The sequence below is a fragment of the Vidua macroura genome, chromosome 8, assembly GCF_024509145.1.
Source record: "Vidua macroura isolate BioBank_ID:100142 chromosome 8, ASM2450914v1, whole genome shotgun sequence".
Lineage (NCBI taxonomy): Eukaryota > Metazoa > Chordata > Aves > Passeriformes > Viduidae > Vidua > Vidua macroura.
This window is the reverse complement of record NC_071578.1, coordinates 21105579-21122447: the sequence shown is the minus strand read 5'-3', so window position 1 is coordinate 21122447 and position 16869 is coordinate 21105579. Positions and strand designations below refer to the sequence as shown.

General features: G+C 38.9%; 1 protein-coding gene across 3 annotated transcripts in view; it reads right to left on the bottom strand.

Annotated features, from left to right (window-relative positions):
• Window positions 1-350: 350 nt before the first annotated feature.
• Window positions 351-16869, bottom strand: part of VCL (vinculin) — a 55349-nt gene continuing 38830 nt past the window's right edge. Inside the window, exons 11-22 of one of the 3 annotated variants that reach the window (XM_053983436.1) lie at window positions 16280-16470; window positions 14753-14952; window positions 14168-14296; window positions 12983-13132; window positions 12297-12405; window positions 11015-11317; window positions 10316-10440; window positions 9811-9996; window positions 6695-6904; window positions 4373-4576; window positions 3627-3731; window positions 351-2943 (exon numbers count right to left, since the gene is read on the bottom strand). In XM_053983436.1, the coding sequence (XP_053839411.1) occupies window positions 2797-2943; window positions 3627-3731; window positions 4373-4576; window positions 6695-6904; window positions 9811-9996; window positions 10316-10440; window positions 11015-11317; window positions 12297-12405; window positions 12983-13132; window positions 14168-14296; window positions 14753-14952; window positions 16280-16470 (2059 nt within the window). In that variant the 3' untranslated portion in view covers window positions 351-2796. Of the gene's footprint in view, window positions 2944-3626; window positions 3732-4372; window positions 4577-6694; window positions 6905-7972; window positions 8161-9810; window positions 9997-10315; window positions 10441-11014; window positions 11318-12296; window positions 12406-12982; window positions 13133-14167; window positions 14297-14752; window positions 14953-16279; window positions 16471-16869 lie in introns of those variants that run through there. The other 2 variants (XM_053983434.1, XM_053983435.1) reach the window with 2 other exon arrangements.

Genomic DNA, 16869 nt, shown 5'->3' with positions numbered 1-16869 from the left:
TGCATTCACTTTAAGAAGTAAAATTTACATTAACAAGATGCTGGGCAGAGTAGCAGTTCTTCCCTACTGACAGGACCAGGCCAACCCCATTTTAAGTTTTCACAATACAGCAGATCACTGTCAGGTCTGAGGAAAATCTCCTTTTCTCTCCCACTGGACACAGCTTTCAGTAAATTCTTTAATTACTAGTTTGACAAGCACAAAAGACAAAAAACCTTTTTTAATCTCCTATTTGAGAAACTCTACAGTTTCTTTCTGTTCAGAACATGTAGAAACAACTCTTCTTTTGCTTTTTGCTGCTCTTCTTGTTACAGCATCATCCACTGCTGTTATCATTAACACTCAGAAGCTGATTTTTGTACAAATGCATTTTTATTGTTTTAACAGAACCAAAGAAAGGTTGAAAACATTAGACTATACAATACATTTTGGTTTATAAACAAAGTTTTATAGTGGTAAAACATTTCTAAGTGACATTCATGGTCTTGTTCAAATTTTTGCTGCACTTCAGGTCTGAAGACCAATAGTGTTCAAAAATGCAGTAATTGCATAAGGTGGTCAAGTATCTCGGCTTCTATAAACAGTTTGAGAACTTAGAGCAAACATTCTGGAAGAATATCAAAGGCAACCATGATTCATAATTCTCCTGCAAACATTCCTCAATAAACAAAAAGTGATCTTTGGCATAAACAATTATGTATTAAAGGCATTAGTAATATTGCATTAATATCATTCAAGCAACTAAACAGTGATGCTAAAATAATAATAATTAAAAAAAAAAAAACTCACAGAGAAGCCTGGATGGCAGGAGCAGGATGAGGGGATGTGAGGAGCATTGAAAAGCAATACAGGAAGACTATTTAGAAAATCCCTTTAAAATAATCCCTACGTATTCAGTGTTATGTACTATTAAATAGAAATTACTACATTAAAATTATGCTAAAGATCTGATATAAACCAACCAAATGCATCCAGGTTAAGGCTCTGGCACCCCTTCTTTCCTCTTCCTGTTGCAGGTAACTGCAAGAAGAGAGTACTAAGGAAAGATCCTAAGTACCAAATATTTAATGATACCCAGACACAAGGAGCAAATTCAAGAAGAACACACGCCTTCTCTTGCTGAGGTCAGTTTGAGACAGTTGTATTATCAACAGTTTAACTTCCCTTTTTAGATAACAGTGCAATGAAGGGGGTGGAGGGGAGAAAGTCCAAGCACAGAATAACTGTTGCAGGCAGGTAGAGGACAGCTGAGTGTGCTGTGTCTCTTCCTTTGAGCTGTTAAGACTGAGAAGTTTTTCCCCAAGGACACTTCTATTCAAGGTGGTTTGATCGTGCAACAATTCTCAGCAAATTAAGAGGGTATTATGAGGTCAGTGCTGATTTGGGCAAAAGTCTGCAAGTATTCCTTGCAAATGGAGAAACTCAAACAACTTTTCCATAGGTCAATTACATGAATGGGTATGAATATATGTGTATATATATATATATATATATATATATGAAGCCACATTCAATTATGGAAGGATGAAACATCAGAAGTCTATTTTAATAAGGGGAGGGAGTTGGGGGGGGGTTTATTGTCATTTTGTTTGGGATAGTTTTAAAGATACAGTAACCCTTTGTTCAATTCACTTGAAAAAAAGGTTTTGAGACTCCAAACTCCAAGCAGTAAAAATAATGAGGTATGTGCAGCATTAGGAACCACCATTTGCTGGTAGGCACCAGCTTACCTAAAGAGGGTTTCATGTCCCTGCAGAGCTCAGGTTTCAAGAAGCTTATGCATTGTTGGAAAGAAGAACAGTGAGACTAAAGGAAGTTTTAAACTGAATATATTTATCTTTTAATTTTCACCTTGAGCAGCTGGAATAACATTAGATGGAGGGAAGAGGGAAATAAGAATAATTCCATGTGCTCATTTGGTTTTCAAAAAGAAAGAGCCAGCATGTGGCATTTTCTGGTCCTGGACACATAGCTAAGTTAACAGAACCAGGATTTTTCAGCTCAATACATTGCTGAATTGAGCGAGGAAGGAGTTGCATGATTTAAGGTCTCCAGCCATAAGGCTCAAGCTGTCAACAGTGTGCCACTAACAATCTGCAAAACCTTTCAGTACAGTACAAAAGTTCTGGAATGCCTACCTACAGGGTGACAGGAGGGGAACAGAGACAGCTCCAGTTACTGTTAAAGTACTGTTGCCAGGCAAGAATTAAAAGCAAAAAGCATTTCAGACATGGAGTTTTAATCCTCAGTTTACAACTGTTACGCTGCCCTGCCTTCCCTCTTTTAATCAAAAACCCCACACCTTCCATCATTTCTGCATGGTTTTAGAATAGCCAGATAAATCCTGTTGAGAAGTTGAATGTTTCTGTGTCAATGATTGTCCCTAAAAAAATGCCAAGTAACCAAGTGTCCTAAACTCTCAAGACAAGACTGAAGTGAGGTCCATGTTTTATATCATCACATGGAAACTACTGGAATATGCAGTGCATAAATGAAAGGTGCTTCTGGGAGTACAGAATTCACTAAGAGAATCTTGAAAAGCAAAAAAAAAAAAAAAAAAAATTAAATATAAGAACTGTCTACTGTTGGCAGCAAATTAGAGGTGTTGGATATCAAATGTGTTCCAAAGACATTTGAAATGCATTATCATATAATTCATACCCTTAGAATGGGGCATTAGCATAAACTAATCTTAAGCTCACGTATACAGCACCTTCTGCTGTTATTATATCTCTTCTGTTTCCAAAAAAAAAAGGCATTTTATGTTACAGAAACCAATACTAATGTGGCAAGTATTTACTGATACCATGGGGTCTTTCTGACCCAGCGAAGAGTGAATCCAGCATCTGTTCTTATCTTAATGGATGCTGCTTCAGCTTCTCTCACAGTTTCCTTCACAGACTGCATGAGATTCTGGGCATTATGAACCAACATCTCAGTTGCCTGTCAAGAAAAACAAGAATTTCCAATATATCAGTAAATACCATGATTAGGACAGTAGCATCTAAACTCTTTGTGCACAAAAACTCCCAGTACAAATATATTAAGTCTGTTGCCTGAAACTATGAAAATATAATTGAAGTAACTGTCTCTGGGAACCAGCATTATCCTGACTCAAAACAAAACTTTCCTGTTCCTCACCGTGTATTTGTGCAAAATCTGAATACAACCTTAATGTCACTAAGTAGAATAACTTCTCTCGGAAGCCAAAGCTGCGAGATTTCACCTGAAAAGATGCATTTGGAAGGTAACTGAGCTGCAGGGGACTCGAGATTGTGTTGGAAAAAAACCGTTTCCCCTGGAATCCACCCGAGGGCGCCCCTGCCCCTCGCAGGTCCAGTCTGCAGTGGCAAGTCCTTCCCTCGGCTTTTTACTGGGCAAAGCAGGAGATTAACAAATTGTTCCTCTCAAAATTGGAACCCGAGTAGCTTTTTGGCTTGTTCCTCTCTTAAAATGTAGCGTTTGAGCCAGAAACCAAGGTGCTCTACTAAAGTTATCTTCTCTAAACAGCTGAGGTGAGCTTCAACATCAAGTTCCCAGAACACATCTGCTAGAACAGGTTGTATATTTGTCCCCGTAAAAGTGATCAACAGTTCCATGCTACCATCACTCTTTACACCTCTTACCTGTTCCGACTCTTCATCACTGATATTAGTTCTGCCCAGCATGGTAGCTTTGACAGTGGAGAGAATTTTCAGCTGTGTACTGATGGTTGGGATTCGCTCACAGACCTAAGTAACAGGGATAAAAACCACTTCATATTGTAAATTGAACCAATACATTATGCATCCGTTTTCTTCAGGTTTTTTTTTTTTTGTTTTTTTTTTTTTTTACTATTAGAAAATGAATGAGCATAGAGGTGATCCTACAACCTTCAAGACTATCTGATAAATATTGGTAGGATCTTTGAGTCTTATTTTACTTGCTTTGGGAATATTTGGGATGGAGATGACATTTTTCCATTCTTCCTGATACTCCTCAAATGTCTGATTGGTTAGGAATAGCATTATATACATATATATATATATATTTGCCAAGACTAAAAAAACTTAGAATTGTTGCATTTTCGGTATTATTCTTTGATGCAAAGGAATGAGTGAATGAAATACAAAACAATGCAGACTTAGGACAGATCAGTACTTATAGCATAGTATTTTTTCAAAAGTTCTTTTGACATCAAATTCTAACTTTACAGAATATACGTTCACATAAATATATACATATATATGTATTCCTATGGGATCTAAAAACACAGACCTTGACAAACTTTCCAAGCCGAGGGAAGATACCCATGATTGACTGGCACAATTCCTGTGCTCACTCCCACTGAGAGAGGCACAGCATGGCAGCATCGGAGCAGTTCCCTCGTTACCTGCAGGAGGTTTGTTCTGATGCGCTTGTCCGTGCACTGCTTTGCCACCTCCTTGGCGAGCCGGGTGACCTCGTCGGACGCCTTGGCGATGTCCTTGGCGCACTGGATGAGGGCGCGCTTGTTGCCGCTGCCGCCTCTGACCAGGCGCGACATCTCGGCCATGAGCAGCGCCATGCGCTTCGCCGCCGCGATGATGTCGTTGCCCTGCACGGAACGACACAGTCACTGCTCCTGCCAGCGCGCTGGCACGTCACCGCTCAGTAGAAACACCCGAAGAAGTTAAGGGAGGAAGAACCACTTGTGAACACAGAAGGGGTTTCTTCAAGGAACAGGGAAGATCTGTACTAACTACTTGTTTCTGACATTTTTTTCTAAACACTCAGGGAAAAAAGTTCACTTCAAAACTGAAAAAGAAGTTATCAAGTGTTAGTTTGTCCATGGAATGAGCTACTGCTCTGATGACTAGATTTTAGGATAAAGCATGTTATTAGCATTTGAAATTCCAGATTTTCCCCCAAAAAATACTTCTTTTATAGTAAAAAAAAACATGCTAAACAACCTGTTAAACCAGTTGTTGTCATAACAGTTGAGCATGGAATTTTCAGTGGCATCTGAAACTAAAGTTGTTAAAGCACCAGCTATGCTGCTAGTAATGCTAAAGGATAAATGGAAAAGAATCTGACACATATAACTTCTGTCACCAGTAATGTCGAACTGAGATGCAACTTTTACTTTTTTAAAAATTATTCCTTGAAAATAAATCTTTTTTGATACAATCTCTCCCTTTAAAATAAAGCCTTCAGGAGAGAAGGACATGGATTACCAAAAGATAATCTAGTGATATTTCTTATATTAAAATCAAGATTCCTTGTACATCAAAATTTTAAGTCACAGAAATACATCTGAGAAATATTTGATATGTGAATTAATTGTGACCAAGGCAAACCCATTTCTTATACACTGTTCCAAAGAGAAACCTAGTGCAAGGGAAAGCAGACCTAGTTGATTGATTGTTAGTAGTCTGTCAGTACATTTAGTGTATTTATCTTACTCCCTTTCATAGAAAGTTGTTAGTCAAAAGAGAACTATTTGGTGCTTTGAAGCATTCCTTTTGTGAGGATGAAATAGCAGCAGAGTGAGTTTAAATATTAGTACACGCTTTCCCTAGAACAATCCCACAGATAATGACCAAGGAAGTTCAGAGCAAGGAGTACACAGTGAGAACCCAGCTGAGCCAAGGTATCCTCTACCCTGTGCACACACTTCTGTGACTCACTACGAGCAAGTTCAAGATGATATCCCAGGCATTTTACAGATACAGTGACCCAAACAGCTGAGCTATTCGTTACCGTGACCTATTAACTGAACAGTTTGCTACTATAACCAGTTAGGATATAAATGACATAACACAAAGCTTTTCCATGTTTTCACGTAGAAGGATCAGTGTCTAATAAGTTATCCAAGCACCAGAATCTGAAAAGGACAAGAACATTTTTAAAGCCCTTTTTATTAAGATGGTTTAGTATAACTATCTATGTAAGTATACACACACACATACATATGCACACTCCCCTAACTTTTGTTTGTTATAGGACACCAACCTTATTTTTTGCAGCATGCTATGAAAAGTGCCCAGTCTTGCAAACATTTGTGCTTAGACAGAAGACAGGCTACTTGTGAATGTCTGAACCTCGTTAGATTTCCACTGGTTTCATATAGACAGGATCTCAATTCAGCAGCTAACAGCATTCAGTGCAGCTTCTTCAGAAAAGAATTCTCTCAAGACCAGCATTTGCAATACAGCCCAGTGCAAGCCAGCAGTCAGGCAGTCTCTTCCATAAACACTGCCATACAAAGCCATTCCTTGTTGGAAGGGATGTTAATTGGCGGCATCAACTGAGGCCAAGCAGAATAGACACCTTAAATGACTTCTTGAATTCTGTAACTCTGCTGCATCCGGAAGTCATTAGGAAACCATTAACCATGGCTTCCCAGGTAGCACATGAATGGAAAAAGGAACCGAAGGGGAGGAAGACAATCCCTATTAAAATTTCAAAACTGCCATAACAAAGAAGACCAGGCAGATGCAAAGGGAGAGGAAGTCTTTGAATATTAATAAGTGACCCCAATCAAGCTTCAATCCGGCACTGACAAACAGATCTAGCAAACTTGTGAAGCCACTCTCAGTCCTTAAAATGAAGTGCAGACACACTTATTCATTCAGGATGGCGGGGCCCAGCATGGGATCAAGAGTGATGCAAATGTGTCAGCGTTCCAAGTGGCCGGATGCACGCGGATCAGTCCCCGGGGACTCAGGAGTACCTTACTAGACCACTTGGTTGCTTCCCGGTGTAGAGACTGAGCAGCAGCCAGAATGGGCTGGTTAACGGGCTGATTGGTTGGCATTAACAGCAGCTCAGGCTCGTAATCATCTTCAATGTCATAGGGGAGAGTGAATTCAACATCTGCATCATCCTCCTCATCTACATCTACACCAGCCTCAGCCGCTTCATTAATCACAGTCACATCAGGCTTTGCAGGTGGCAGCAAGGGTGGAGAAACAGGGGACAGTTAGTACAAGAAGCAGAATTTGGTAGAAGAGCACAAACTGAGCAGTTTTAGTGACCAAAACATCCTCTTGGCCTCTCAGGATCTGACAAGGCAGCTCTAGGATCAGGTCAAGGGGAGGAGGGGAAGGAATATAAGATTAGCAGAAGGAAACAAACAGTTCACCTGTGAACCAAAGTCACCAAAAATATTAAGAAGTTACAATTCAAATATGGAGCAACATTTTCCATCTGAGCATTCAGCTTCTGTAGACAGGCTGACCCACAGAACAACATTTTACTGGCAGGTCAACAATGAAATGAATGGCTTTTCTGTCTCAATGGAAGCTGCTCTGACTGCACAGGAGCAGGCACAGCAGCTGATGACTGTGGTATTTGTGCAGATACAAAGCTTTGTATGGAAGCCCATTTGTGTGTGTGATAAGAGCAGATAGCAGCAGAAAAGCCACTGACACTGCTTGCTGTAGAGTAAAAAAAAAGAGATGGGATGGAAGACACTGTAGAAGCAAGTACTGAGGTACCACACAGAACATGTAAAAGAGCAATACAGGGTTCAAAAAAGAAGAGGTGATGTTGAATGCCATGAATACTGTGAATATTACAGTTCTTAAAGAAGACTGAAATGGAATTAATTTAAAAAGAGGATTATGAAGCATGATAATGATACTGTTTTGCCACGGTATGTTGTATCCATTACCTTCAAAAAGAAAAAAAAAAAGAAAGGGGGTTCAAGCAAATAAATTATGTTAGAGAAGTTCTCAAGGAAGAGGTAAGAGGTATAACAATATAGGCATTAATAATACAGCAATATTTCAAGACAACAGTAGTCTACAAGTTTACTAACTGTATTTCTTCAATTAAAGCCAAGTATGATAAAGTAAGATACCAAGTAAGATACCCTTACCAAAAACTCTGCATTTGCAACTGTGTTTTGCTTAAGATATGGTCTTTTATAGAAAAAAAAAAAAAACAAATCATCTTTGTCAACAACAACATACAGGAATTTTGGAACTTCTAACATTTGTAAGGCCAAACCAACTCATCTTCAAAGGCAGCTTTTGTTTAAGTCTTAATCTAATGAAAAGTATCCAAATATCCCTCATTTTCTGATTTATCCAAATGAGGGGGAAGACAGAGAAATTAAAGCAATAGACACTGTTCAACTGGTGTTCCATGAGAAAAATGGAGTACATGAAAGCCCAGAATCCACTCAGTGAAGAGCTGCTTTGTAAAGAAGGAGAAAAACAGATTTTCATTCTTAGAAGAATGAACAATGCTATCAACGTTTTTTTAAAGACTAAGTACTTGTTTACCCGCTCCTCCCACTTTACTACAGGTGAAGTACCAGTAGACTGTGATCAGCAAAAAGGCAAAAGAGTTGACACACAGTCTGTTGGGACTTCATACAAGCAAGACCTTATAGTTCTGTTTTTCCAGGTCTAGCCCATATTCCTCAGAAGCACTGTCCATCAATCCCTCTTCCAACCAATCAGGTGAGTTCAGAGACTACAGAAGTGTTTCTAAAACTTCTTCTCCCAAAACAGACTGTGGGAATAACTGAGCTCCTATTGCTAAAATGATATTGCTAAAAAAGAATTAGAAGGACAATTGTCAGGCTGACTTACTGGTCTGTTAGTCTCAAATGAAAGAAACAGCAATGAATACAGTGTTTTATAGTCTGAAGTTACTGAGCTTGGAAGTCTTTCATAATCAGCAAGGAGTTTTAAGGTCTGCTGCTTGGCTTTGCATTATTTAATTTAGAATGCATATAGTGTATATATATGGTAAAAGCATTTTGTTACCTACTCTGTATTAAGTTACCAGTTGTGGGATTCCAACATCAAAACACTTTCAGGAAACTGAAATTAAAGCTTTTAGCCTCAAAATTACTTTCTGAGATGACTAATACATTCCAGTATTGTCTCTTTAGTAATATAAAAATGTGTTTGGTATATCCAGAAGTATGGGGAAAATAGAGCTTTGGATTTTGGATAAAAGACACTCAAAGAGATTTGCAGAAACTTCTTTTGTATTTTATCTGTGCTTCCAAAACACATGTTCCTTTAGCCCAAAGCACTGAAGCTGATTCTCTAAGCTATTCAAGTTTATCTCCTACTCACCACCTAATTTAGTTCAGAGAAAGGAAGAGATTATAAAAGCCAAATTCTGACCCTTAAGTTTACACTTGCAGAAGCCTAAATCTCTGAAGTTCTTACTCAGCACTCAGCTTGTGCCAGAGAAAAAATGTAGCTCTTGGGGGAAGGAGGGAAAAAAGAAAAGCAAAACAAAGTGATATTAGCATTTATGAGACTGGCAAATTCACACTTCTTCATAGCACTGAAATGGAAAGGAAATTCATCATTTCAGCCTTAATAGCCAATGTGACTCACTCCAAAAAAAGAATGAGACCAGGCCACCAATTTGGTCATTTTTCCCATCATAAATGCATGAGATTCCCATCATAAATGCAGCTTCTTCCAGAATTAAGACAAACCAAGTCATGATTTCTGCAGCTGGCATCTGCAACATCCATATGGACTTTTCCATATAGACTTTTTGAAGTCAATTAAATACAGCACAAGCATAGCTATTAGTGACTGTTTAGGCAACACCAGCACCAAGGATCACAAACAGCTTAGCATACAGAGCATATTTGTGTTCCCAGGGGTATGTTAATAAAGCAGTCTAGCAATTCTAAGTATTGTTGACCCTAGTTCACTCTGATCTCAAAAGAGTTTCTAATTCCTCCTACACCACTGTTTTTACTATTTAGTCTGTGAAAGACACTGTCATAAGATGAGACACATTGATCCTGAAAATAAAATTAAAAGAGAATCCTTTTAGCACAAAACGCTTACAACAAATTCTTACCTTGCTAGACCATTTCCGAGCTTCATCATGCAACTGTCTAGCAGCCATCATCATGGGCTGATTGATTGCTTCTCCTGCCTTTTGCTCTGGGAACTCTTCATCCTTTTCTTCAGGTGGTGGTGGTCTGGGCGGGGGAACCTCCCCCTCTGGCAGGGGGGGTTTTGGAGGAGCAAGCTCATCAGTCAGCTAAGGAAGGCAAACACCTTATTGAGTGCAATGAAATAGAGCAAAGATTGAGCAAACAGTGCTGTCATGGCAAGACATGACTGTATGACCTCAGGCCTTTTTCCAGTTTTTCAAGTGCTTCCTGTTAAAGAAAATACCGTATTTTAATCTTTCCTTTTGAATGCTGGATTGATATTTTTTAGACTTGAGGCTACTTGTACACATGGCTGGCCAGACAATACCTTTTACTTATAAGGAACAATAATATACTTAAGTAATTTCAGTGTAATCCACACATCAATGACAACTGTGTGTTTTATTACAAACTACCTACACTTACATGAAGGTGCTCAAGGTCAGGAGGAGGAGGAGGAAAATCTGGTTCCTGAGGCTGGAAGGCTTCTCTAACTTTGGCCACAGCTCCTAGAATTTTGTATCCAGAATCCAAGAAACTCTTCTGCAAGCCTGAACAAAAATTCCAATACCAGTTTAATAACAATTTAATAGAACTTGGTAATACTTAGAACACTACCCCCAAAAATTATTTCTATAATGTACTGTGCCAAGTACACTTACATGTGTATTTAAAAACTACCAAACTGTTTATAGCAGACTTGCATGCTTGAAATGTTAGTGTCATATGCAACATGCATAAAATAAAGTCTTTGTTGAATAATAATCACTATCAATAGTCGAAGTAATTCCCTGAACAACTTTTAGAATCAAAAAAACTACATAATATTTTGTTTATATAAAGTAGTATTACTTAAAACTAGTAACAAATGTTTCTAATTAAGAACATGAAATTGCAGATCATACTAGAATGCTGAATCCTTTTCCCTTGAATATGCCAAAGGCCTTTGATTGCATTTTAGAACAGCAGGATGCAGTAGTTAATGGTGTGAGCTTGATTTCATCATTCTGAGATGGAAGCATACACCATATTTACATAAAAGCTGAATAAGAAAAAACGAGCACTACTTCACATCATCTCCAGTCAATAAAAGGCACATTTTAAATGAGCTGACTGAATCCTTACCAGGATCAGAAATGCTGCCTGCTACAGCTTTAGCATCCATTACCATGGGTGATATAGTTTTGCTCAGCTCATCAGAGGCTGCTTTAACAGCCTCCCGAAATTTAGGGTCTTCGGAATTTTCCACCTCCCGTTTTGCGACCAACAGGATGCGGTTTGCTCGTCTGGCAATGCTGGTGGCACCAGCTACCAGCATCTGAGGTTGCATGTTGGCCATTGCAACTTTACATTTATCCAGGTCCTTCTTAATGGCCTCTTCTGATGCATCCAACAGAGATTTAGTATCAATGGCTTCATCCACCAACCCTAGAATAAAAGTTAAACACATTAATATTCTAGTTTTATCTGTGGAAAGGGATATTTGGTATTCCAGAGATAGTTCAAAACCAGAAAAGTATTTTAAAACTGGGGTCAGGAGAAGAGTAGAAGGCATGGAAATCAGACCAAAGTACTACTGCAGTTTAACTTGTGATTCTGTTGTACCTCTGTGACAGTTACCATGGTGAAGCTTGTTAATGACACCCCAAGCTCTTATTCCTCTATCATGGAACGTTGTTTCAGTCAAGAACTGGCTTACACAGTATATGCAGCAGAGATTCTTTCTTCACACCAAATTTATTTAAGCATATTCAGTACTTTTTGTACTCTCCCATTCATTCCAAAGGAAATATCCCTCTGGCTGTGCTTTTTACATAGGGGTGATTCATAGTGACAAGAAAATGAGATTTAAAATAACCAGGATTTAATTACTGGGATGAAGGAGGAGATAGTACAGTCAGCTACTCAGCAGGTCAACGCAAAGGATCTGCACTTGGGAAGGACTGAAACATTTCAGTGCCTCAGCAGAATCAGTAGCTTTGTCTTCTTCTCCGTATTCATTGAGCTGTTGCAATATTTTGAACATGTTTTCTTTCCTTCAGTTAGTTAGTTATCTGTCCTATTTCAATATGCCAAGATTATACAGAAGAAAACCTCAAGCTGTCACAGTGATATACTGCTAGAATAGCAACTGCAATAAAAAATGATGGTATTCTGATTTTCCCAAAAAAGAACTAAAGCAGGATTTGCTCCTCTACAGCTCAGTATTAACAGATAAGCCAACTATTTTGTATATTCTGTAACATATATATCTTCCTGGAGGCAGAGAGCACGTTCCCACTTCTCTTAATTTATTTTTAATCAGTCATTATTCTTTGCATGTTTCATCAATCCAAACAGCATGGAGAGAAATCTATATAAGCTAGTTAGGAACAGGTAGGATCTCCAACAAAAATTCCTACTTTACCTGTCATTTTTTCTACATTATCAATCCATTGGTTTTTCATGGTCTCAAAATGTTCATAAGCAGCTTGATTTCCAGGATTTCTTAAGAGGATACGAGCTGCTGATACTACCTGCCAACAGAAGACATTTTTAATTATCAGTACACATCAACATTACACACATTTTTGGAAGTGCATTTGTTTTTTCAGGACTGAGTGTGTAGCTCCACATTTGAAAACCTAGTTCATTAATTCTAATGCAGTATCTAGCTCCTTGAAGATCTACCGTACTTCTGAAATTATCTGGCACAAATACTTTTTTCTGGAACTTCAATTACAAACTAATTTCTCTTATTAACAACTTTTGAAAGCACTAAAGTACAATACTTATTACACTACCAACATTTAGATAGAAGTTAATTTTGTAAAAAAAGAGCATTTTTACATATTTTACTAAGCCTCAAAATAATTTTGTTTCAAGTGCAAGTCACAGACACTTCTGTCCAAGACTTGAAAAATAAAATGTCATTTGATCATTTTGTTCTACTTTTAGTATAGTGTATAGAAATATTTGCCATTCCCCTTTTCAGAGTGTCAGCACTATGTTCCTTGTTGGTATTAACAACTTTCTTTGAGAACAGAAGCATAAGGAAAATCCCCCGGAAGTCATCCCCAGCTCTTTTAACAGCTCTTCAAACCCAGCAAGCACCTGTGGGGTGAGTTCCCTTGCTGATTTCACTGTTGCCTGAATGCCCTCCACAGTAGTTTTATTGGCAGTCCCAACTGCAGCTGCTTTTTCTGCCGTAGCTCCCAGTCTAGCAGCATGGTTTTCAAAGTTTGCTGCTCTTTCATCAAACACCTAGTTGTCAGAAGAGAAAAAAACGTTAAAAAAAGCCCTAACCTCCTTAAAAGGACACAGAATTTCTTCAAAGTGTCAGAGACACCTTTGTAACATCCCCACTTAACTCATCCTGAGAGGATGCAAAAGGACACAAAAGCTTTGAAGGCAATTGTTTCTTTTAATCTTTACGTTAACCAGACTTTCTTCTTTACTAACTCAATGGGACAACTAAGGAGATGGCTAAACTCTTTACAGCTTCAAGGTATGAAGTACAGTAATTCCTGATGACTACTTCTGCAAGTAGTCCTGATGACTACTTTAATACTCTATTAAAACTATTTTAGCTCAGAGATTCATCGTCAAACTCGTAATACAAATGTAACTATATTTGAAAGATAAATAAGGGGGTTTACACTAGAAAAAAATCCCCTCCTTTTACAGTCTTAGATATGCGAGAAACAGAATACTTGGACAAAAAGCTATCCTGCCATAAAGCTGAATTCTCCAAGGCCTTGGGAATTATTTTGATCATATAGCCAAAAGCCAAAATAGCCAAACAGAACTGCCAGACTCTGCATTTTAGGTACTTCATGTGCAGCCAGTGGCTTTCAAGTACAGGAAACAATATCCAGCAGCAGAACAGGTTTAATCTGTTGATTAATTCTGGCATGAATTTGACTATTGTAATCAGCTTATGTAATGCTGAGATATAAAAATCCATCAACTAGCGTGTTAGGGATTTTTGCACAAGAATTTTGTAGCCTGCTGACGGCAATGTCATACCAACAATATAGGGAGACATTTTTGCCATTTACTGAAGTCAGGGACAACACTGTTTCCAGGGTTATGCAATTCAGAGTCTCCAGGGGTCTGGAGATGTTTGCATAGTAATCTTTATGTTGTCAGAATTAATAAGCATGTACCACAAACTTGAGAAAAAATACCTATTAATTTTTCAGAACACTGATTTATTTTTAAAAATACCAATTCAGGTAAAATTTAACAATAACTGAAGCTTCATATGGAAAGAAAAGACCACCTGGGTATACTTGCCTCATCTCTGTTGGGAGCATCTGATGGAGCAGTGGCTGCTACTGCTAACAATTTAATAGGAGTTGTGGTGTCACTAAAAACATCAGAAACTTCCTGGGTCATTGCTTCTTGCATTCGTGCTTTAAGATCCTTAAAAAAGTGGAAAATTATTAGCATATGATAGAGGGATATAAGGTTGTAAGGGTTCAAATCCCATAAAACCTTCTCTTGCAAAAAAATGCTTGTTCCAATGGCAGACATTAAGACAAAATTACCTTAAAAGTATGACCAATTGATCACCTTTTACATAATTTGAAATATACAAAGCTTACATACCACTCCTTGAAGCAGCATTAGAAGCTATGAACAGCATGATTTGAGACCTTGCCTCTCAAATTTGCAATGCTAGCATACTATTTTCTTTTAAGAAAGACTTCTAAATTGTTCATTTGAAATTAACCCCCATGGCATGATAACAAGGCCTTTCTAGAAAGTTTGCTTTAAACACCTCAGCTGAACCAACAGGTCTCACACACACAAGGCTGGCTCAGAGGAGCGAAGGGTTCCAGCGCATCGCGTGCTTGCCTGCACAGAGCAGGTCCTTACCTTCAGCGAGTCCTGGAGCTGAGCAGCAATCGCCCTGGCCTGGGGGGACTCGCCCTCGCCTCGCGCAGCCAGCTCAGCCAGCTGGGCAGAGAGCTGCTCCACGCGGTCACACTTGGCCAGCAGGTCCTGCCGGTACGGGCCCATCATGACGTTGGCCAAGCGCCGGCCTTCGGCAACCAGCCCGCGGATGGCTGCCTGGCCTGCAGGGGACAGGGCACCGGGCAGTAACGCGCGGGGCATAAGAACCAGAGCACCACCAAGTGCCGCTCGCCTACGCGCACGCATCGCGACGCTTGGGTTTTTAAGAACACTTCCCTAGGTGGTAGAAAAGATCTTGTGCAATTTATCACTGAATAATTACAGTTCTAAACCACAGAGGAATTCAACTGTCTCCAGTTTCTTTTTGCCTAATTCAGCAACTCTGGCTAGAGATACATCCTTTTTATGAGAGTGGTCTGACAAAAATTAACCATGGCAGCTGTCAGGTATTTCTACATAACTAATCTGTTGACTCCAATAAAAAACACTTACAAATTTCAAATACTGCAATTCATCCCCACATTAGAAGATGAGCAGCAAGAGGGGAAGAAAAGACAAGTAAAAACATAACTTAAAAAGACAAATGCCCTCTCTCTCAGAATTCCAGAAGCCATAAGTAACAAGTGTCAAGTAGCCTGGACTGGAAGGGACAGTGGGGGTAGGGAACACCTTACAAAGCCTCCACAGTGTGTCAAAAGCTTTTCAATAAAAAAAAATATTTTTAGCATGGGTAATTTCCTTCATTCACTTACAGATGCTTCCTGCTCATTCATAGGAATGTAATTCTCTGTTCTTTCAATAATACAATAGCAGTATTCTTTTAAAAGAACTCATCATGTATTAAGTCCAAAGACCTACTGAAGAATAATTTTAAGCTAATGCACAAGTAATCTAAGTTTGTAATCAAGCTTTAAATTACTTAGGAAGTTGTCACAGCATCAGACTATCCAAGAATCACTCAGCACTGCTGCCACCTTTTATATTCTTAATTTAATTTTTTTATGAGTATCTTGCCAAGTGCCAGCAACTCCTGAACCAGAGTTATACGGTCATCAAGAGTATAATAGGATTATCAGATCCCCTTTAATTATTTGCATTCTCCTTAGATAACCCAGAAACCATACAGGAAGTGATACTTTTACGTCAGGTTTACGAGTGTTTTTCTCTTCTCAGAAGGACTTAATTATGCAATTGGCTAGAGTAGGTATAAATTCAAATTTGAGGTACAGTATTTGGATAATAAGGAAAGCAAGGAGCAATCTTGTTTTCTCTACAGCACATGTTCTTCCATTCTTTAGCAAAGAACAGGAAGAGAATCGGGCCAGCTTAATTCTGTAATTGCAGTCAGGCCTTAGCTATAACTTTAAGTCTCCACACCAGTGAGGATTCAATGCATCCTCAGCACCTCAGGGGCAGCAGTTTCCACCACAAAAACTAGGAACAGGTTTGATTCTAAACCTGGGGGGGAAATCACAGAGAAACACTTACCTACTCCCCGATCAGCAACTGTAGGATTGTCTATCCACCTCTGAGCTTGTTCAATCTTGCCCTCCAAATGGACAGCTGCTTTAACTGGCCTCGTATTTGCTACAGCCCTGTTTGTTTTGGACTGTAAATTCTGAAGTGATGTAGCTATTTGCTTAGCCAAAGCACGGGCCTCAGGAGAGTCACCTTTCCCACTAAGGATTAACAAAAAAAAAAAAAAAAAAAAAAAAAAGAGTATAGTCATAGAAAGATCATTTACAGATTATCCCAAGTTCAGCAGGAAGACACACAATAAAAGGTACTTGATATTTTTAAATAAGGTTGAATTTGACACTTGGGTTGAGACTCTGAGGAGCACTTCTCTGCTGTGGTGCCTGGACATTACAAATGTTCAGCACAGCACTGAGGTGGGGGAAGGCATACACTGTCATTGCCCATACTGGTGTAAGAATTGATTTCCCATTTCCATGGCTGTCTTATGAGCAACTGCAGTCATTCCATACAGATTACAAGCAGAAGAGTAAGCAGCCACAGACAAAAGGCTATATATAAACCTGACAAAAGGTAGCACATTAAGACCTACAGCAGCTAAA